This window comes from Anser anser (genome assembly GCF_964211835.1).
Source record: "Anser anser genome assembly, chromosome: 1".
NCBI classification, from domain to species: Eukaryota; Metazoa; Chordata; class Aves; order Anseriformes; family Anatidae; genus Anser; species Anser anser.
The window spans coordinates 209,529,587-209,551,833 of NC_139720.1; the positions used below are offsets into that span (position 1 = coordinate 209,529,587).

The 22,247-nt window shown below is 51.8% G+C and overlaps 2 protein-coding genes across 9 annotated transcripts in view; both read left to right on the forward strand.

Moving 5' to 3' along the window:
* The window catches only part of PAK1 (p21 (RAC1) activated kinase 1), an 805,686-nt gene that overhangs the window by 275,446 nt on the left and 507,993 nt on the right, over positions 1-22,247 (forward strand). The window lies entirely within an intron of this gene.
* LOC310893123 (glycerophosphodiester phosphodiesterase domain-containing protein 5-like) overlaps positions 1,074-22,247 on the forward strand; it is a 37,827-nt gene continuing 16,653 nt past the window's right edge. Inside the window, 4 exon segments of the mRNA XM_083821695.1 lie at positions 1,074-5,434; positions 18,001-18,209; positions 18,949-19,052; positions 19,900-19,993. Of these exon segments, the coding sequence (XP_083677821.1) occupies positions 18,027-18,209; positions 18,949-19,052; positions 19,900-19,993 (381 nt within the window). The 5' untranslated portion in view covers positions 1,074-5,434; positions 18,001-18,026.

Consider the following 22,247-nt stretch of genomic DNA (forward strand, 5'->3'; position numbering starts at 1 on the left):
GGTGGAGAAGAGGAGGCTGTGGGGTGGCCTCGCTGCTCCCTGCAGCTCCCTGAGGAGGGAATGCAGAGAGAGAGGCACTGGCTTCTGCTCCCTGGGCACCGACGTTGGGTTACGTGGGAATGGCACGGAGCTGTGCCAGGGGAGGCTCAGCCTGGACAGCAGGAAAATTTTCTTTACCATGAGGGTGCTCAGACACTGGCACAGGCTTCCTCGGGAGGTGGTTGATGCCCCAAGCCTGCCAGCATTCAAGGGGCGTTTGGAAAATGCTCTCAGGAATGTGCTTTAATGTTTGGTTAGCCCTGAGGAGAGGAGAGGAGAGGAGAGGAGAGGAGAGGAGAGGAGAGGAGAGGAGAGGAGAGGAGAGGAGAGGAGAGGAGAGGAGAGGAGAGGAGAGGAGAGGAGAGGAGAGGAGAGGAGAGGAGAGGAGAGGAGAGGAGAGGAGAGGAGAGGAGAGGAGAGGAGAGGAGAGGAGAGGAGAGGAGAGGAGAGGAGAGGAGAGGAGAGGAGAGGAGAGGAGAGAGCAGAGAAAAGAGAGCAGAGCAGGGAAGAGAAGAGAAGAGAAGAGAAGAGAAGAGAAGAGAAGAGAAGAGAAGAGAAGAGAAGAGAAGAGAAGAGAAGAGAAGAGAAGAGAAGAGAAGAGAAGAGAAGAGAAAAGAGAAGAGAAGAGAAGAGAAGAGAAGAGAAGAGAAGAGAAGAGAAGAGAAGAGAAGAGAAGAGAAGAGAAGAGAAGAGAAGAGAAGAGAAGAGAAGAGAAGAGAAGAGAAGAGAAGAGAAGAGAAGAGAAGAGAAGAGAAGAGAAGAGAAGAGAAGAGAAGAGAAGAGAAGAGAAGAGAAGAGAAGAGAAGAGAAGAGAAGAGAAGAGAAGAGCCCCCAGGGTGCATGTCTGAGCATCAGCAGGGTGGGTGCCTGCAGGTGCCCTCGTGCTTCCCCAGGTCTAACGGGGCCTTCTGGTGGCCCCATACTCACTAAGCGTGATTAGAGGGAAGGGACCTGTCGCCACTGTGCTGTGACAGCTGGTGGGTTTGATAGGTATTGGCACCAGCATCAGGGCCTGCTTAGAGCTATGGGATGAGTGCAAGGTGGCTTCCCCTGTCCTGCTCAAGCTAAAGTCCTCTAGTGGTCTCCAGGACTCGAGCACACTGGGATTGTGCCATAAAGGGCCATGGGCAGAAGGGTGAGAAGCCTCTGGAGAGGTCAAGTGCCACCAAGCACAGCCTGGGCCGTTGGAAACATCGAAACTGGAGCACCAAATCTGAGCCCCTCCAAACTCAGTGGGGCTCAGGAGCAGCTGGTGCTGGTCCCTAAAGGGCGCCCAGCCATGGGGTTTGTAACCCAGGGGTGGGGGAACCTCGCTGTGACGTCCCTGCTGGGTGTAGCAGGGTGTCCCTATAACCCGGGGGCCACCAGAGAAGGGACAAACGCCTTGGTCCAGATTGACCCACTGAATCTGGAGGAGCGTGAGGCAGGAGGCAGTGCAGAGCAGCAGAGCAGGCAGAAAACAAAGCAAAACTTCTCTGTGTTCTTTTCCCGACATCCAGCGGTGTCTCCCCCACCTCACTCTGCTCAGGCACAGAAACGTTTGGCATTTTCCTGAGCTTTTCCCAGGGGTTTTCATTCCTCGCTGCTCCTTGAATCTGCTTCACTGAGACTTCCTTGGACCTTTGGGTTATCACAAGTTGCATCCTCCTGTTTGACCTGCATTGCAAACTCCTAGTTTCTGCTGGGAAAGAGCAAAATGATGACTAAAAGACAGCCATGAAACAGAGAAGAAGAAAGGAGAGGACAGGCTTTCACCCTTTTTTTGTAATGCCATGCAAGCCGGACCACAATGCAGCAGCACCAGCCCCATGAAGGAGAGTAGGCAATGGAGTTACAAGAGGCAGAGCGCTTGTTGCTGTGGGAGGGAGAGCTTTGGGGTGCAGTGTGAAAGTTTCCCTGGCCATACCACAGCCTGTATTTGTGCTCCCTGTAGCTGGGTGTTGCATTGGGCTGTAGGATAAATCTGTGTGGTCCCAGCTGGCTGCCTGCCCGAGGGATGTAGCTCATTAGGAGAAGATGCTCAAAGCCCAGCTGTAAGTCCCAGGGCTCAGGAGAAACTGCCTGGCTGCCTAAAGCTGATTTTTGAGTTTAAATTCTGTCGCTTTGGGTAAGGTGTGCAGCCAGCAGGTCACGGGCTCTAGAAGAAACCTCTGGCACGTCTACATGGGCTTTGCTCCTCCTTTGCTCAGCGTGAAGCTGCCCTCAGAGTCTTTACATTCAGACATGCCCCGTGTCGAGGGTCTGGAGGTATCTCTGCCCGGGGCCTCTGGGCCTGGCCCCGGGCACCCCTGAGCAGAGCCTGGCTCCGGCCTCTCGGCACCTCCCGGCAGTGCCGGTGGCCATGGCTGGCAGCCCCCGGAGCCTCCTCTGCTCCAGGCCCAGCAGCCCCAGCTCTCGCAGCCTCTCCTCACGGCAGAGGTGCTCCAGGCCCTTCGGCACCTCGGGGGCCCTGCGCTGGGCTCTCCCCAGGGTGCCCAGCTCTGGCTGGGGCTGGGGGGCCCAGCGCTGGGCCCAGCACTGCAGGGGCGGCTTCAGCAGCGCTGAGCAGAGGGGAAGGATCACCTCCCTCGGCCTGCTGGCCCTGCTCTGCCCCAGGCAGCCCAGAAGACCACGAGGCCTCTGAGTGCCAAGGGCACGTGGCTGCCTCCCGTTCCACCCGGTGCCCACCAGGACCCCCAGGTCCATTTTTGCAGAGCTGCTGCCCAGCTGGGGGCCCCCAGCACATCCTGCTGCAGGACTTTGTGCTTCTCCTTACTGAACCCCTGCTCCTTTCCACCCCCAGCCCATCGCTAACTGGACCTTCTGCCTTTCGGTGGGACACAGCTCCCTGCAAAAGGCAGACTTGCCTGCTGCCACAGGAGAACAACCCCAGGGGAGAGCAGGGGCTGAAGTCCCCTCCTGCCCTCCTCCTGTATCGTTCCTGCCCATAAACACTGCAGTTTCTGTGGTTAATCTTACGGGGACCTCGCTCCCTGCACGAGTCACCTGCTGTCAAGGCTCCGCAGCAGCTCCTTGTGCAACCCTACGGAGCGGGGACACAAGCTCAGCCCAGGGGTGACCGACCCCATCGATACAAATGTCCCAAGCCACTGGGGGACAGTGGTAGGATGAAAATGTGATTATTTCTCACCAAAATGCAGCCCGGGACTCTGCATCTAGTCAGGCACCTGGGCACCGAGATGTCCCTGCTCCCGGCGCTCCCTGTTTGTGCCGTTCCCCCCGCGGTTTTATCTTCTCCTGACACGAATAGAGGCAAAATTCAGCGGAGTTCAAGGCTGATATCCCCGAGCCGGGCTGTTACAGATGCCCTCTTTATGGGCTCATAAACCTCAGGGCAGGGCTCCAGCAGGTCCTGGTGCAAAGCAGGTCTGGATGAGGTCCATCACGTGGAGCGTGATAACAACCCCGCTCGCTTGCTCTCCCTTCAATGTCAGCTGCTGGAAGGGCTGGGACACCGGCCGGGACACCGGGCAAGGATTTTCTGGTTGAGATAAGCTGCTGAACTCTGAGCCAAAGATACCGCAGGCAGAGCAGCCCCCGCCCTGCCCCTACGTCATCTGCCAGGTGATCGCAGAGCAAACCGAGGGCTTTGCGTCTCTGCACCCAGAGGAAAGGGCAGGATGCAAAAGCACGCTGGTATTTTGGAGGGGGGGGGGGAAGCAGGGATATTTGCTGGTTTGGGGTAGGGCTTTGGTTGTGTTTTCAGTGATGGTCCTTTCCTTTTTCATGGTCTGCCCTTTGCTGCAGGGAGGAGTTTTGTGCTGATGACGTTGCTCAGCCCTGTCCCCTTTTTCCCCACATACCCAATGGAGCCTGTCCACACCTTGAGGATGCAGCAGCTGGAGGAAAGGCAGCCCGGGCAAGGACCGCAGTGAAACTGGGCTCAGCACAGCCACAAGCACACCGCTCAGGAGGATAACCCAGCACATCAACCCCAGAGACTAAAACTGCTGGACACCCACCTGTCAGGTACCTGGGGAAGCTGCTCTTGCTGCTCCCTGCATCGTATCAGTGCCATCAGGCTTCTCAGTCTCACCCTTCCCTGCCCTCGCTATCAGTTTTCCAGAAATCAGACCATAAACCAAGTAATTTATCTACAGGCTTGCACACAGCCCCACGCCGTGCCTCTACCCCAGCCAGCTGAGTGTTAGCTTGAAGGTGGTCAGGAATAGAAACAAGCAGCAACAGAAACAGCTGCTTCTGCCTTCGGCAACCTTTTGTGGCTCCCTCATTATTTAATATTCTAACTCCAAAGGAAAATGATGGTACTGTAGGATCTAGTGCTACCCAAGGATTACCAGTACTGCTTTTACAGTGGAACTGTTATATGCCCTTTGCTCGTCATTAGGTTTCAGAGTGAATCAGGCTGTCATCTCTGTGGCCCATCTTCTAATCAAAAGTTTATATTTGTAATGTGATCTGCCTAAAAAACACTGGGCCATCATTTCTGCCCCCTTCTTCTCCTCTCCATTTAGACAGCAGTTTGCTGAATTTTCTTTTCAGGGACCTTCTCTTCATCCAACAGGAAAAATCCCAGTGTAAAAAGTGATGGGGATGAAAAGCCTGCAGTGGTGGCATTTCAGGCAGCCCTTTGGGGCAAGGGGGGATTTTTTTTTTTGGCCTCTTGTGCAGTGGAGAACTAAATAGAAGTTGGAGCTGTGTAAGGTAAGCCTTATAGCCTGAGAAACTTCACGGATATCCCTCCAAAAGGCCACCATGCATTGGAAGTTACAAAATTCAACCGCACAAACTGCTCTTGTTGCACTGATCTGCCCCTCACCCCCTCCAAAGGGAGTTATGTCTCTAATAGGATTAAGATCTTAAAGCCAAAAACCATTGCAAAATAAAAAATAAATAAAATAAAATAAAATAAAATAAGCACTGTTTGCATCTGGGGCTGCTCAGAAATTGTGTGCTACAGATTCATGCCCCGGGCTCATGGCTGCAGGAGATGCTTTCCAGGAGGAAGCTTGTTAGTTTTAATTCTGAAGATCAGCAATGTCTTGCCCAAATCGCCTTTGGGATATCTCCTCGAATCCCAACCTGCGGGCACATAATTCTGCCAGGGCAGCGTTTTAACACCAGCCTCTCACATTCTGGGTGGTCAGGGCGTGGGACGGATAAAACCCGGCTTCACCCACGAGTCCCCAGCTCCTCCAGGAGCCATGCCCCCATCCCACGATGGGATTTTAATTTTCCCAGCCTCGGGGGGCTGAATTTATGAAGCCTCACGTGGCCCCTCCTACGGTGGGAGGGACGGCTCCGGCAGCCTCCCTAACACTGGGTGTCACACAGCGGTGCCACCATTCGGGTCCTGAGTGTCACGAGCAGAGGACACAGCGATCCAAGAGCAGCAGAAAGCAAAAAATAACCCCTCCATGTGCGTCCCGGCGAGGTGAGTTACCTCCAACGTCCTCGTGCTAAAGATTCCCCCCACCTATGTGAAATGCATACCTCCTTGCCCGTTCCTGCCTGCCCTAAAAGTTAGCTTTGCGAGGGGGAAGGTGGATTTTTAGGACTTTTCTTGTATTCTTCGGAGTTTTGAGAGTGTTGGTTGGCGTCCGACAGCGGGGCGATTGTCGCAGCTGCTGCCTGGGTGGCAGAGAAACAAAGCCCGAAAAGCAGGAGGATGGGGAGAAGCGGGAACAAAAGGGGATTATTTGCAAAGGGGGGTGTTCCCGGTGACTTCTTGGAGAGAAAAAGGAGTTTAGGAGTCCGGCTTCGCTCTGGCACCCCTGCCAGAGAAGTTTGCCGTCACCTGTTGAGGGGAGGAAGGGGAGCTGGGGAGAGACGTGAGCGGTGGGTGGCCGGTGGGGCTGCTGGAGCCGGGGGCTGGTGGGAGGGAGCTGGCAGCTGAGCATTTGTAATGCCTCGGATAAAGGGCTGTTTCCATAGCAAACGGGAGAAAGGAGCCTCTCTTTCTTTCCGCGAGCTTGCCCGGCGTGTGAACAGGGAGGTCGTCCCGGGAGCAAATAACCCGTGAAAGGGCAAACATCTGGGAAGAGCTGCAAATCATCGAGACCTCTTAGGGATGGCTGGAAGGGGGCAAAGGCTCTCGGGTCTGCCACCCGCTGCGAGCCAGCTCGGATGGGCGACCTCTTCCCTTCCCCAGGCTGGGTGCCCTGGCGCAGGGCTGAGTGCTGGTGTAAATCAGGAGCAGCTCGGTTAGCTGGTGTCAACGCGGGGACCAATTGGGGTTGGATAACGCAGATTTCATCTGGCTGGAGGTCCAGAGGGTGTACATCACCCTCTCTTCCCTCCTACTTTTTCTTTGGGAATCCAGGTCTCCAAAGGGAGTCTCTCTCTGGACTTATTCTCCGGCACATGACACCAGGTGGAAGGGTAAAGGAGAAGGGAAATAATTTCCTACAGCTGCTCAAAGAGTTTAGCTGCATTTAACAAAAGAAAATGCAGAATGTGCTGTGGGACCAGCTGGATTTTAACTGAAAAAATGCTCCGCATGCGAAGGGAGCCAAAGCTGCCTCTTTGCAACTTTGCAATTGAAATGTTTAAAAGGTGTGCAGGGTTTCCAGGGCGACCTGGAAACTTTGCGGAGAAATAGAAAGCTGGGTTTCACAGCCGGTCCCGTGGCTTTCTTATCACAGAATCACAGAATATGGCATGGCATTGGACCGAGGAGGTGACTGGATGGTGTCTTTTGGGCTCGAGGTGTCATTAGGGGTGATGAAAAAGCAGCTCTTTAATCTTGGTGATCACTTGCTGCGGGACTGCGTGTGTCTTAGGAAGTTCCTCTGTGCAAATAGTTGATGTATGGTGGTGTTTAGTGTGATAAAATAACAGCCAAGACATACAAGAAGCATTATTTCTCTACATTTGTAGCTTTGGGGCAATGAGGCTTTGTTTGCTTGCTGTGCAAGAGCCCAGAAGCTTCAGAAAAATATTTGTAATAATCGTGTGCAAGCGGCTTCTGAAGGCATCACCCATCAGCTGAGGTGCCCTAACCCGGCACATGGGCTCCTGCATCCTCCCCACGTGGAGCAAATCCTGCCCAAGTGACCTCTTGGTGGCTTGGGACAGGAGGGTCTTGGACTATTTCAGAGAAGAGTGGATAGGATAAGAAGTTGGGAAGATCCTTTGGGCTCCAGATCCCACAGGAAGGGAGGCAACGGATGGAGCAGCTCGGAGAGGATGCCTGCGGTGGGCTTCACACCAGGCTGAGCATGGGCTCGGCTCGGACACCCTGTGCAGGGGAGCAGAGGAGGCTGCCCGAAGGAGGAACACCTCTGCAGGCAGGACACGGCACGGGAACAGCTCGAAGCACCGCCGTGTGCCTGCATGCTCGAGCTGGAGCCTCGCTGCTTGCGTAGACCTGCTGTGGAGCCAGTCCCCTCCTTACCCTCCCGCCTCATTTCCTCCCTTCTCAAAACTAACTGCAAAAAGCAATCCCTCGTCCCTCCCGCCTCCATCTGCTCTAATTAAGCTGGAGGCCCCTGGAAGGTGTTCAGCCCCCCGTGGTACCGAGCTGCTGCAAGTACCTCGGGTCCATCCCCTGCCGCTGCACGATTTTGCAGCCGCTCTTAATAACAGGACTTATTTTGGAAGGTCTCCAGAGTCCGAGAACTAAAAGCCACTTTAGAAAAGAAGGGGAGGGGGGAGGAATTGGCAGGAGCAATGGCTTTTTAAAAGGCTACTTATTTCTTAAGATGTACTTGCTACTGATTAACCTTTGCTCCGTGATTGCTTTAATTGATTCATGCCTTAAAGCGGTCTGAGAGGTTCTGCGGGGTCAGCGCTCTCCGAAGTGCTCCGTTTCCCTGAAAACTTCTTAAAGCTTCTTGCTTAGGCAAATCCCAATTTGGGCGTGAAATGCAGGTGAACGGCTCTGATCCATTTTTCTTCCCCTTCCCCCAAACTACACAAGCAGTGCTTTACCTCTTCCTTCCCTCGCCTGCTGCCAGGCTGTGCCTGTGTTACTGTGTTATGGTGACTGTTGGTTGGGGCTTGATGTTTTGGGGCCATTCCACAAGAATGAGGCACTACAGCATTGGGAACTACCGCCTTCAATCAGCCTGTTGAACTTCTGTGGTCCCCGTGACTGCTTCCTTTAACCATGCATGGAGAAATCCTGCATTTCTTCCTACTGCAGCGGGGACAGACCCAGAGCAAAGGCAGGGTTTCCAGGCAGCAATGGGCTTTGGTGCCCAAGGGCCATACTTAAATCGAGGCAACTTGGGAGGCCCAAGAAATGGTGCTTGGGTTTTTTGGGTTGGAGTGATGAATGTCCTTATGTCTTGGGCTGGATTCATGCCCTGGCACTCTGGCTGTGTTCATCCAACCTGTTCAAGATGCCTGCTCTTGGATGGGTTGAGTTGTACCCATTCCTCTTCACTCCTTGTAACCACTCAAACACGGAGGAGATGGGTCCTAGAGGAATTAAAACAGAGGAATTGAAACACCCACCACAGACTCTACGGCTAAATAAATTACCCTCTTCTGATCTGTTGGGATGTGAGCGCTGCTGGGTGTTGACCCAGCAGAGCCAACCATACCCTAGGTCCTGAGGTTGTCCATCGGGGTCCTGCACGCTGGTTTTCTGCATGAGGTGGTGCCCATGCGATGAAAACCACCATGCACCTGCCTTGCTGAGCAGGCCCTGGAGATTTTCACGATGGGTGAAAAAGAAATGAGCTGTGAAGTCGTCATCTGCTGCTTTCACCGTGCTTTCAGCACGCCCCTGCCCCATGGAAAATGGCACAGGGAATGACTGCTGATGGAGATGTTCATGAGGGGGAAAAGGAGGCTCTGGGTGATGGCTCCACCGCACTGGGAGGCTGGAGTCAGGATGGGGATCTTGGGCGTGGATCTTGAGTGTCAGGCCATCCTTTCCCTAAATCCCTTCAAAACTATCCTGCGATGACTTATGCAGAAACGCGTAGCACTGAATTAGCCAGAAAGGGGGGTGCGCTGGGAACAGCGGGGCGGCATTGTTACGGGGTAAAAACGGGCCAGCCCTGATGCATATGGATGCTGCGGATAGCTGAATAGAGAAACCTCCGGCCGACGGCGTGGAAAGCGTCCCTTCCTCCCCTCCTTGCAGGGCTGTTTTGCTCCAAACCCTGAACTTTAACACGGGCAGCCCGCGGGAGGGCCGGCGCTGGGGGCTTCGGGCGGTGACCGTCCAGGGCCCCCGTCCTTTGTCCTGGCTGAATAGGGCTCTGCAGAGCCGCCGGCGGAGGTATGTGATCTGCAGACCTCTTTTCTTCTCCCCCTTTTGGCCGACTGACAAAGTCTTCCCTTGGAGATGGCGCTGGCGGCATTGCGCTGCCCTCAGCAGGGCTGGGGGGGCCGGCGGGGGTCCCCCACGCTGCGTCCCCATCTCATCATCTCCCCTGAGCAGTAGGGCACAAAGAGCCGCTTAGGAATTCCCAGGAGCAGAGTGGGAGCCGAGCCAGGATGTGCTGAACTGCACAAAGTGGGATTTATCTTCAAAGGAATGTTTCCCCCCTTTTCTGAGCACCATTTTTAATTTTTTATTTTTTTTTTGGCTTCCAAGGGATTTATTCCTCCTCCTTCCCCAGCCCTTTTTTCTTCGCTGTGGCCACTTTTCAAGGGTGGCGGAGACTTCTTGGAGAGCTGGGGGCCACCCAGGGGCACAGCCCCAGGCTGAGCTCCACGTGTGACCTGAGACCGTGCTGAGCACAGCCCCATGCCCTGCACCACCTGCAAAGTTGCTATGAGCCAGGTGAGGACAAAACCCTCCTGTTGACCATGCCGAAATGTGGGGAGCAGCTTCCTCTCAAACCAGTCGCTTTGAGTTTCAGGCTTGTTTTCAGGCTTGACCTGTAGGTAGGATCTCCCCAGTGCTCCCCATTCGCTCTTGGCATGACCAAAATGACATGTGGACACGGACATCTCATAGAATCACAGCATCATTAGGGTTGGAAAAGCCCTCCGAGATCATCTGGTCCAACCATCCCCCTACCACCAATGTCACCCACCAAACCGTGTCCCTAATCTCGGGGCTGTCAGCTGCCTTGTGAATGGGGCCGACATCTGGCTTCAACCACCTCCTTGTGCTCACAGCTGGAAGCTCACAGTTCCCGACCCTTTTGGGGGCTAATTTCTGCCTTTGCCCACCTGTAGTGCCCAGAGGAGGGAATCCAGCTCCCCCAAAAGACTGGACATCCATATAACGGACATGTTGAGCAATGTGGGGCTGTAGCCCAAGCTCATGGGTTACAAATCAGCTATATGAAGGCTCTCAGGGTAAAAAACAGAAGAAAGGAACTGCTGATGGCCCAGCAATGGGGCCAGAGCTACCTGTGTGCCACCCCACATGTGGTGGGGCAATGCCGTGGCTGTTCCAGGGTGTTTTGGGGGGCTGGCCACCACGGTGGCTAGTGGCCCGAAGAGGCAGGGCAGGTAAAGACACCGTGTACGGCTGCCCAGGGAGTGCCCTCTGGTTCTAGGAGGGATGAGTCTCATGTAGGGAGGCTCGAAGCCCACCCCAAGCTCTGGTCTAGCGGGTAATAACCCCCACAAGGTCCTTTAACCCCAAATTTGATGCTGTGCAGTGCATCATGTCTCTAGGGATATGCAGCAAGGTACCACAGGACAAAAAGAAGCCTTGCTTCTGCATTAATGGATATTTAATGCCACACAGCATTTCCCTCTTCACTTTAAGCAAAAAAAATCTCCTGTCCCAGCCGGGACATCCCACCTCATTTGCTGCTGCTCCAGCATCGCGTGCGAGACGCTGGCTGCTCAGCGGGGGATTTCTCAACCCTTCAGCTTTCTCGTGGGCGTGAATGAAACGAGCCTGAAAGGGAAGTTTGGGAAGCGATGCGATCCCGGGGCTCGTTGCAAGTGGAGCCCTTTAACACCCCGATATCTGGCAACCCTGGTGTGCAGATCTGGGCTCTCCTGGGGCACTACCCCTGGTTCTGCACCTACATAGTCCCACCTTGTTTCCAGGCCTTATAATTCGTCTTCTAGGAGAAAGAAAGAGCCATGTCCTATGAGTGAATGTCGACCTTTTATTTTATTTTACTTGAGTTTTCTGATGTTTTTCAGGCCCTTCCATGGCTGAACTGGACCCTCTCCACATTTTAGCTCATGACAAATTACAGGAAAGAGACACCACAGCATAAAAACCTGCTACGTTTGGGTCAACACTTGATGTCAGAGTTTAGGACTTCATTATTCTCAGCCAGAATTTTCTCTCCCCCATTTCTCCCCTTGGCCCTGGAGCATCCCCTCCCTGGAGGAACGAGCCCCAGGGCAGGGGTCGGTGCAGCTTCTGCCCTCTCCTCCTCTTGTCCCCCCATGATGGAGGGGCTGAAGCTTCAGTCCTTGGGGTCCTGGAGACCTGAGACTGGCATGGGCTGAAGGCTGGGGGTGGCCTTCACTCGAGTGGTGCGGTGGAAGTTTCTGGAAGGACAGTTGGGGCTGGTGGAACCTTCCGTGAGGAGGGTTGGGGCGGGCAGGACTTCCCAGAAGGACAGCGGGGTGAGCTGGGTGGACCTTTCTGAAAGGTAGGTGGGCTGGAACCTCTCTACAAGCAACTGGCAGGCAAAAATAATTCAAACCCCGACCCGACGGGACAGCTATGCTGGGATTTACCTCCTGTTCCCCCTCAAAGGAAAATTTCTGTAGATGAAAGCATCCCCATACGTGCCAGTCCTACACCTTTGCTCCTCGAAGATGGAGGGACTGGGGCAGCAGGCGAACCTCTGCAGACCCAAAACCACGCGGCCCTTTTGGGAAGTCTCCGTGTAACGAGGGATGGCTCCAGCCAAAAGTCCAGCCAATGCTGTGGCACTTGGGAAGTCTTTCTCCACCCCTTCTTTTTCTTCTTCCTTTTATTTTTATTTTTATGTCAAGCCACTAAGCTACTATTCATTGCCTTTATTCTAAACACTCATTTTGCTCCTAGCAGGAAAGAGGGAAAAATCTATTGTAGTGCTGTGAGGCCCTTTGACAAACACGACAATTTCCCCTTGCCTGTTTCAACACAAAACTGAAAGCATTTGCACAAAATCCATCGCACATGCTCTGAGGCTTGGCCAATAATTTCCTAGGCACGCATTCGCTGAGGCAGCCCGCAAAGTGCTTTGAAGATGAAGAAAACCAGCTGTGATTTGTGATGATGATGATTAGGATTAGACGAGGGTTCTGCAAGAGGTTGTGGATAATGAGTCAACCCCGGGGGCTGGGGACAAACTTGGTCAAAACACGAGAGCGTACTGTGAGAGTTTCTTGAAGTGAAGGGAGACCAAACAATTTTTGGGGAAAGGAGAGGTTTAAAAAGAAGTAATTTGGGCTAAAACGTGGTTCAACTTTGAAGCGTTCCTTCCTATGATGAGCCCTCTGAAATAAAGGCAGGGATTAAGGTACCTTTTCTGCTCCAGACTCTCATGGATGATGCCTGGCTTTGCTCTGAGGTGAGCCCATCACCATCGGAGTGATGTCTGCTTCTCCACGCAGGGATATGTGCAGAAGCCTGGGGCTGGCAGAAGTGTTTCCAAAACCGCACCGATCATCCTCATCAATTGGGGTTCCTGTAGGGCTTGTCAAGTTGACCCCCACCTCCACCCCAAAATACATGGTTGGTTGCCTCGGAAAATCCATTTGCCTGCATCCTCAGATGAATCCTGGTCTAACCAGCCAGTGTGGCTCGTGTTGAGCAGGGTACAGCACCCCTTCCGAGCACAACTCACGCTGGATGGCTGACCTTTGAGCCCCAGCACCAAGACTGCTCTGTAAGTCCCTCTGCAACCCGAAGAGATGCAAAGCTTCATCTGTATTTTCAGGTTCATTTGTCTGAAGCAGGCGTGATTATTTATGACTGTTCAAACTGCGGAGGCATATTGCAAAACATGGGACATTAACCTTGCTGGAAACCTCCCCAGAGCTCTGAGAGCCACAGCCACTGCATGCTGGAGGTGTACAAGAGCACACAAAATGAAACGAGTATTGTTCCTGCAGCCACGGGAGCACTTATTCCTCATTAACCCCTTCTCTTTCCATGTTCATTCATTATTTTCTGGGGTAAGGCCCAGCATTTCTGTGTGCTGAGGGCTGTCATCTGCCTCAAACCGACAGCTAATCAGTCCTCAGGGCTACTTTGCACACACTCGAGTCGAGCTGCACATCCTCCCTGGGATCCCACGCAGAAGCAAGGCATAATTAGGGCTAATAAAGAAGCTGTTGAATGTCTTGCTGATAAATTATAATTATCACCTGCCAGGGAAAGGAAAGGATGTATATCCCGTATCACAGGGAGGTGTTGACTAGTCGTGTTTCATATCAACCTTCTTCCTTCCCTGTGTCAAACCTCTTCTGTTTTCTGAAAAGAAAGTGAAGGCTGATGGCAGTGGAACAAGAGGAAACCAAGGCTGTGATCCAGATCCTTGGGCACACCGTGAGCTGGAAATGCAGGTTTAAGGGAGGCTCTTTGCTGAGTTTTCTGGCTGGTGGCAAGGTCTGTGTGCAGCTCATGGGGACGGTGACCAACCAGCACCATGTCTGGATGTTGATTTTAGTCCTTCTGATTTGTTGGTGTGATAATGTTGAAGATTCCCAGGTAGAGGGGCAGGGTGTGATGTCCCCAGAGAGCAGAGGGATGGCACTGGGGGTCCCTGTGCCAGGCGACTTCAGTGGCATCTCCACCATCAGGCGAAGGAGCTGCAGGCGCTGGGAAGGCTCAGCCTTGGCACAGGGTTTACTTTCTCTCCAAATTCTGTCCAAATTCCTTAGAAATGGGATGGGCAAAGCATGGATCACCCCTACCTGCCGCCTGCATCAGGCTTCACAAAGCATCATGATGCTGAGGAGAAAGCATGGACTTCAAAGCCTCAAGGAGAAAGCTATAGGTGATGCCAGGTTTGGCTTCTGTACCTGTTTACCACTCAGAAGATGAGTTCCCCAGCTCTAAGCATCAGATAATAATAATAATAACAATAATGAGGCAAGGATCCTCTCCTTGCTCGTGCGCTTGCCTCTCCAGCCAGCTCTGCTTGCACTACCTTCTGCATCCAGGCTTTGCAGCTGAATATATTTCCCAATTTTTTCTCCAGCTCATTTCTCCACCACCCCCCGGGCTAGTTCTCATGCTTTTCCTCCCTCTCTGTCGAGCAGTGGGAAATGAGCAGCCCCGCTCAAATGCCTGCAATTACGGGGACTCTTATCTGTGAGCAAACAGTCTCTGTTTGCAAGGGAAAGACCTGAGGTCTCTTGGGATTATGGAGCTGGAAAACATGTGTTACTGCTGTCATGGCTCACTTGCTGAAGCCCTAAACTTTGCTCTCCTGCTGATGCATGTTTTCCTGCTTGCTCTTTGCTCCCATGGCTTTCCCAGTGAATGGATTTGGGGTATGCTGTCCCCTTTTTCCAGCCATTTACTTTTGCCTGGTGGAGCTGGGGAGGGGTTGCAGGCAGCCTCCAAGTTTTAGGAGCACTCTGCTTCAAATCTAGACCAAGCACTGTGAGGTCTCTTGCTGTGTCCTAACAATGGCTGAACTGCTCCAGATCCTCGTGTGGCCCTCCTGTCTTTTGGACTCTGCACCCACCATATGCTGCAATGTTCTTTGCCCCTTTATCCCAGTTGCTGGGTCCAGAAGCTGGGATATTATCTTTGTTGGGATCAGGTGCTAGTGAAGTCAAAGGCTTCAGTGCTTGATGTGGTCTGAGGCATTGCAGTTTCGGCCATACCTTGGGAGAGATGTTTCTGTGGCTTCTGAACGCCCCAGTGCAGCTGTAACAGCAGGCTGGAAATTTGGGAGCAAGGATGAGTTTGTGGGATGGAGGGTCATGGAGAAAGCGAAAGGGGGCAGAGGTGTGAGGAAGCTTGCATTAAATTAAACACGATATCTGAGGACACAGAGAAAGAGAAGGACGGGGAGGCTGAGGATTTGAACCCATTTGGAGCTGAGAGGGACATTTCTGCCTGCCCTTGTGTGAAAGGCCTGGTTTTCTTTATCCCTATCAACCCTTTCCTTTGAATTTACACATAAATGCCTTCTTTATTCGATATCTCAAGCATCTCCTGTGCTTTGCTCCCCAGTGGACCCAGCAGTCCCTTGCAGCCGTGGGGCTCCAAGTCTCCCATTTGCTTTTCCAGTGTGAGCCCCGCATGCCCAGTGGGAGCAGGAGCAGCTGTGGGGCAAGTCATGATCTGGGGCTTAGCAGGGCACGTTCAGCTTTGGCTGAAAGCTTTCTGCTCCCACCAGCTGTGATATAATGGCTTTATTGGCATCCCTGGTCTCTAACCTCCGGCAGCCTCTTGTACTTCTGGATGGGGCTGGCAAGTCACTGCAAGGTCTTCTGTGCATTGCTGTTTCTCTTTTGGGCAGGATAGGATTTCAGCCCCAGGAGCTCTCATCCCCTAGTCAGTCCATGCTGGAGAGGCAGAATGGTAGAGGATGATTGAGGATGATGGGCTCCTTCTTATAAACAGCTCTGAAGACGTTTCCTGGGTTGCAGATGTTCCTCGGTGCAGAATTTGCAAACTGAGATTCCGAAACTTCAGCTTTCTAAGTGTCATTTCCCAAAAGGATGACAAGCAGTGGGTGCCAGGGTCCCCTGAGGACATTATCCGGGGTCCCAGGGCTCAGCCGTGAGACAAGATGAACCCTTTGAGCACCGAGGGCTCTGAGATCTGCACATGGACATCCCAAACCCACCTCATGCTGCCAGGAAGTGGATCCTCAAGAGGATTTCTTGGTTTGTTTGGCCGTGGTTAAGACTGAAGCTCTCTTAAAGGCTGCTACGTGAATGTTTCCCATTATGTGAGATGTTGTGCTTACCCGTTCCAAAAGCTCCAGCGAGACGGCAGTCATCCAAACAGTTGTGAAATACGTAACAGAGGAAACATTTACTCTCCTCTCTAGATCCATCAAGATCAGGTCGTGAAGTGGTGGGCTTAAACTGTTAGACATGAGGCCAGGCACTGAAAAAAAACTGTTAATGGTAGAGCAAATTCAGAGAGGATTAGCCTGTCTTGGGAGCTGGTGGTATCTCCATCACCCTTTTTATGAGAGAGCTAGTCTAACATCTCGACTAACATCCAGATTTAACATCCCGCCAGCCAGATGGAGAGGACAATGTGCTGAGGTCTCTGCCATCAGTTTTCCTGTCAAATCCTATACACTGATGGATAAATATCGATGTGTGAGCCTCGTGTCTCCATTAAGAATGCAGTAGCAAATTTCATGGTCCTCTGACAGCAAAGCTGCTGGTTTTGAACCAGTGTCTTCATTGCTATTGCTGGAGGGAAAGGATGAAGCATTAAATAAAGGGCTGGGGAAAAAAACGATGCTGTGCTTCACTGAAGGGGAAAATCATGGTCTAGGGATCCTACTAGAAGGTAACAAATACTGCACCCGCATGGCACATGTAAACCTTCTGGTAAGAGCTCTGAAGGTTCAAACGTATTCAGAAGACACAGCTGGGGCAATTTGGCAATCGCTGGGCTTATGCCAGGTATATTTTAGTCCAGGTGACTAGGACAGCAGGATCAAATGTCATCTACACCACTCACCGGTGGCACAGAGCCCACAAACCCTCTGTGCTGGGTTACTCAAGAGCAGGCTCACCATGTCGCCATGTGAGAGCAGCATCAATTTTTTACCAGGGGGTGACCTCCTGCTGCCTCCGGATCTGATGCTGGTGAACTGAGTGTCGTGGATGGGCAAACACCTCTGTCTCAGGAAGGCATTCAGGGCATGGCACATGCGGGCACTTCTTGGTTAGGACCAGCCTGATCTGACAACTCTTGTGCTTCATTTCCATCCCCTCTCCTTTGCAACCCAGCTGCTGTTAGGCTGGGAACATATAGCAGGAAATACATGAGGAGAGCATCATTTCCGTTTTAACTTGCATCTTGTTTTATTTGTGCCTTCTGCAAACTGATCATAGGGCTGGATTTTTGGGGTTGTTTTTATGTAGTGTCAATTTGCAAGCTGTTATCCATTCATTTCTGCAAAGAAACGCAGGACTTGGAGTTGTTTGCAAACTATTTACATGTACATTTTACCCACGTGTGTAGTGCAGCAATCTGTTCATTTTTGCTCTTAAATTACTGTTATTACATCAGATAAATTAAGGGGATTGGACTCCTGAGCTGGGACTTTGCAGCAGATATGCCTGCATCTGAACATGACCGGTATGGACTCAGGGGCACTATGGCACTCGGAGAGCATCTCAGGCTATCTCTGTTCTCCAAAGAAGCGATGGATAGCGGTGCCTGTTCGTCTGCCAACACAGGACTATTTTTCCTTAATGTTTCCTTGTGGTCTCGACAGTGCCCTGCTGGGCAAATTGCTCTTTGCTGGCACAACCCCTGTGCTGTTTGCTTCACTGCTAACACCGGCTGCAACTTACCACCGGAGTCTTTGTTTAAAGTCCCGATTATGAACAGATCTCCCATGTGTGCATCTTTACAGCTGTTCTTTCTGGCCTTCCAACACGCTGCCAGTAGAGCTCTTTGAGTCAGGAAATAGTTTTTCCATCAGGGATCGGTCTCTGCAGCGCTGCAGTTTTTCTGGGATAAGAGGGCTGTGTCCTGGGAGAGTTTTGGTCCCTTTCCTACCTGAACTACTTAAACTGGTAAGGGGTTGCAGAGAGGTCACAGCGATATTGAGCTAATTCCCATGGCTAAGTTCATCTCAGGTTCATCTGACATTATTTGGGAATCTGCATGGAGGGCTAAAGTTAATGATTTCCTTTCCCAGAGCTCCCTGTAGAGTCAAAGGGAGGCAGAGGTTCCCTCAGAGGTGATGCAGAGCACCAAAGTTATAACCACTGACCACTCAGGGGACTTGAAATGACCGTACTTTTCTTCTAGACATCTCTCTCAGGGGTGTAAAGTTAGGTGGGGTGTCCTCAGCCACCTTTCCTGCTGGTCTTTGCATCCTCTTGGGAACAATTCCTCTCCTTCTGACACAAAAAGCTTACCCCGAAGGCAAGGAGACTCACATCAATCTTGTGACCTCATTTCAGGAGGAAGATGAGATAAAGCTCTTCAGATGGAGGCCAGTTCCACCAGCCTCAAGAGGATCAAGTTTGGGAAGCTGAAGGTGGTACGTCGGCACTTGCTGCAGAGGTACGAGCACCAGCCCTTCATCTCCTGCCTGGCGGGTTTCTACAGCTGCCGGTGGAAGCGGTACCAACGCAGAAGGACCGAGCCTGGGAAATGCTGCTGCAAGACGGTAAATTAGCTCAGAATCAGCAAAGACATTCATTTCTGCACTGGGAAAAGTCAGTCCAAGCTGAGAAGCAGTTGATGCTGTGGGTCAAAGGCCTGACCTCCCTTAGAGCCCAGCGCGGTCTCTTGGTGTCCTAGATGGCAGCTCCTGGGGCTGGAGGGCTTGCTGTGCTTCTCTGGCAGGCTCAGTTTGTCTGTGCCACCATGGAGAGAGTGTCCCCGTGTGGCTGGTGGTGTGGGGCAGCTGCGGGTCCCTGTGGTGCCAGCCCTGGTCCAGCAGGGCCACCCCGAGCAGGGGGCCCAGCCCCACGTCCAGGCGGCTGCTGGAGATCCCCAAGGAGGAGCCCCCAGCCCCTCTCTGGGCAGCCTGTGCCAGGGCTCCGGCACCCGCCCAGCCCAGCAGTGCTTCCTGAGGGGCAGAGGGCACCTCCTGGGCTCCAGGCTGGGCCCGGGGCCTCTGGGCCTGGCCCCGGGCACCCCTGAGCAGAGCCTGGCTCCGGCCTCTCGGCACCTCCCGGCAGTGCTGGTGGCCATGGCTGGCAGCCCCCGGAGCCTCCTCTGCTCCAGGCCCAGCAGCCCCAGCTCTCGCAGCCTCTCCTCGTAGGAGAAGGTCGGCTTCAGAAGGTCCAGCATCAAGCCACGTGTTTCACGGACAGCCTAGAAGCAAGCAGTGACTGCTGTTTGCTCTGCTTGCTTTGGAGTGAACGAGGCTCTGACCGATTGTCCTTCGTCTCCCTCTCTAGCGGGAATGCGTGTTTTTCCCATTGCTCGTTGGAGCTTTCTGCTTTTCTCTCGTCTTCCTGTACATGTGGGGTGAAGCGAAAAATGACTACAACAACTTTGACTGGTAAGTGCCACGTTTTCCTCCTTTCCCACTCGGGTTTTAATGAGACACCCCAGGTAGGCCGGGCACTTCAGTCACGAGCCAAAGCTTTGGTCCCTTCACATCTTGGTTCTGGCACCCTAAATGAACTCCCAGGGTCTCCAGAGGTGCTGAGGCTCTGCCCTTTGCTTGGCTACGGTGTACAGGTTTAAGTGTGGATTTGTGAGAAAGATAACAACCGCTGTTGCAAAAATGGTGAATGAAAGGGACTAAATGGCTCTTTCCTTCCCTTGGTCATCTTTCCTTTTTTCCTGTTCCCTCCGAAGAAGCATAGTGGCTGGCATCAGAGGTATTGCAGCAGCTATCGCAGAGCAAAGAGAATTTCATGTTCCCAGTCTGGAGACAGAGAAATAACCAGTGTGGTTTTATGCAAATCCTTTCCTTCTGCACTGTGTAGGTAGCAGTTATGTAAATCTGGCCCCTAAAATCAGATGCCATCCAGATAGCTCAAATACCATGAGAAGGGGAGGTGTAATAATGTTATTCATTGTTATAATAATATAATATATATAATATTATATATAATATAATATATAATACAAATATATAATAATAATTATATTATATTATATATAATATATAAAATATATATGTAATATATAATAATATATAATAATGTGTAATAATGTTATTCAGGTGTAATAATGTTATTGAGCCTTTGGATAGAAAGGAAAGCTTCCCTCTCTCTGCTTGGGATACGCCTCTGTAGCTCCTCCAGCTTTCTGGCGTTTTCTCCTTCAAATATATTTTCCCTGCAGCCCCTTCTGCTAACGTGCCACAAATACTATGATAAGGTTTTATTGCTTTTTAGGTATAACTATGGGAACCTGGGCTTCTGGTTCCTCTGGTCTCTTGTTCTCCTGGTAGTGGCTGCAATCCTGTTCATGTACATCGCGCTGCTGTTGGTAAGTAAGGCTCCTGTTAAGGAGTGAGTTACGGGCCTAGAAAATAAATACAGGGATGGTTTAATGTGTCAGACCAAAGTTCAGCCTTGCCCTGACGCTTGACAGTAGCTACCTGGGGAGGACTGGGAACACAATGAGCATTTGTGGTACTTTCTCCCACCTGCGGATGAGCATTTTCAACACAGGTGTCTCTGAGCTAGATGTAGGTTCTGTGATTTCCCTCAGTGATTTCCCTTTGGTGAATTTGACCCATTTCTCCATCAAAACAAGGAAAGCTGTGCCAGTATTGGTTATGTGGAAGCTGAGTTTTGTTATTTGACAGCAGGGAAGTATGGAGATCTGAGTCTTGTAGTGGTGATGGGTTGTCAAAGTAGAGTTATTCCTCTAACCCTGAAGTGTAAAACTCATGAGAAGAAGGGAAACATTATCACTAAAGCTGCCTTGATTCTCTCTGCCTTGCTGGAGGGCTTGTCTCCAGTTGGAGACCGCAGATGTGGTCACAAAACACTCCTTAAATTTATGCCCAAAGAGGTTTATGTTCCTGAGGTCTTCACTTTTCCAAACTGCATTAAATTTTCCCCACTTTCAGTCTCATTCCTGCTCCAGCTTGCGTTTTGAGATGCCAGGTGCTGGGGCTGACGCTGTGGCTTTGACTCACCTCTGTGACCAAGGCAACTGGCTTTTATCATCAGTTCCTGCTGCTCCTACCCGTTCATTGACGTCTCATCATATAGCCAGCCTGTAAATTGCCCGTGGCAGGGAACCTCTCTTAGCCTTGCTCACGCAGTGCCCAACACAACAGATTTCCAAGGTCCTTTGTCCCTGCTGAAGTACAAATAAATAGTGATTTTATTTCAGTGCTAGCAATAAAATAACAAAGTGAGAAATAGGACAGCTGCTTGGCCATGCTACAAGCAATCAATAGCATTATAAAAGCTGTGGAATAACTTATCTTTAAGTAGGTCAAATAACAATATTTAATTACAAGGATTTTGAGGCGTGCTGGTGGCTGTAGAGCTTAATGTCTGTTATTTAGCTAGGTCTACCTAGCTTTCCTGGTGTTAATGGATCAGTGTGGGTAGTTTGGTGGTTGCAATGTTACTTTGGGCAACTCTGAGCTTTGCCAAAGATGCATGTGCGGTCAGGATCCATTTGCTCCTCATCTTCATGAAGCTGTTAAGTAACCCACCTAAAGTCACTGGGTATTTCTAAGGGCACTTGCCCTTCTTGCTTGCATCATTATGTCCATCGTGCCTAATTTGGCAAGACTCCTGCATGCACTGATGTTAAGTTCTGGGAGGCACAAGGCTGTTCGTGCTCCTGCTATCTCAAAATGTGCAGTGGCTTTCCACAGAGGCAAAAGAGGCAGGGCATGGCTACAGCAAGTCAGGGACCTCCCACCTTGGGGTGCATCAGGCTACTGCTATCCCAGCAAAAACATTCATCTCCAGAGGTTCAGCACTCTTGAGCAACCACAGCCAGCTGGCACTTCCCTGAGCACTTCTCCCTCCTACCCAAGTGATGTTCAGGGGGCGTAACACAGCAGAAATACCTTCTGCATTGAGCCACTGGTGGTTCCTGTGATGTGTGACTTCCCTACAAGACTGTTGGTATCACACATCGTAGCTAGACTTAGGTTAAACCATGGTCTGTTCTTCACCAGGTCTTAGGCACACGTAGAAACCCTTTTTGAACCATGGTGGGCTGTGACCATGTTGGCTCCGTGTGAAAACTTGCTTTTGCCTTGTTTCCTAAGAGGCTGGCTGTGCTGCCTGCCTGTTATTTCTCAACAGTTTTTGGCTGAATCAGCCAATTTCAATCACCTGGGACAGACATCCTGACCTGCAGGGACATGGGATGGGGATGTGGAGGAGGGAGGATTCCACGTGTTGCAGGAAGGACCAGAGATCTTCACCCAGGCAATGCTTCCTTGTGATGTTTTGCATCACTAGTCCCGTGTGTCAGAAAGCTGAGCACGCTGATGCCCTTGCTGGAGCAGAGTTTTTACAGCAAGCAGTGCTTGGCGTGGTTTTGTTTGTGAGCATCGTAGTCTCTTCCTCCACCCAACTGGGGCCTGGAGGCCTCCTTCCACGTCCTTATTGTGAACCACTGAAGCAAACACTCTTCTGCCCAGCAGCCACCAGTGGCTGAACAAAGTGCTGCACAACAAAGCACTTGCTGTCTGTGCAGAGGCTCTCTCCGCCTGCATGCATCAGTGTAATTTTCTTCAGACAATCAGTTTCAATTAATTTAA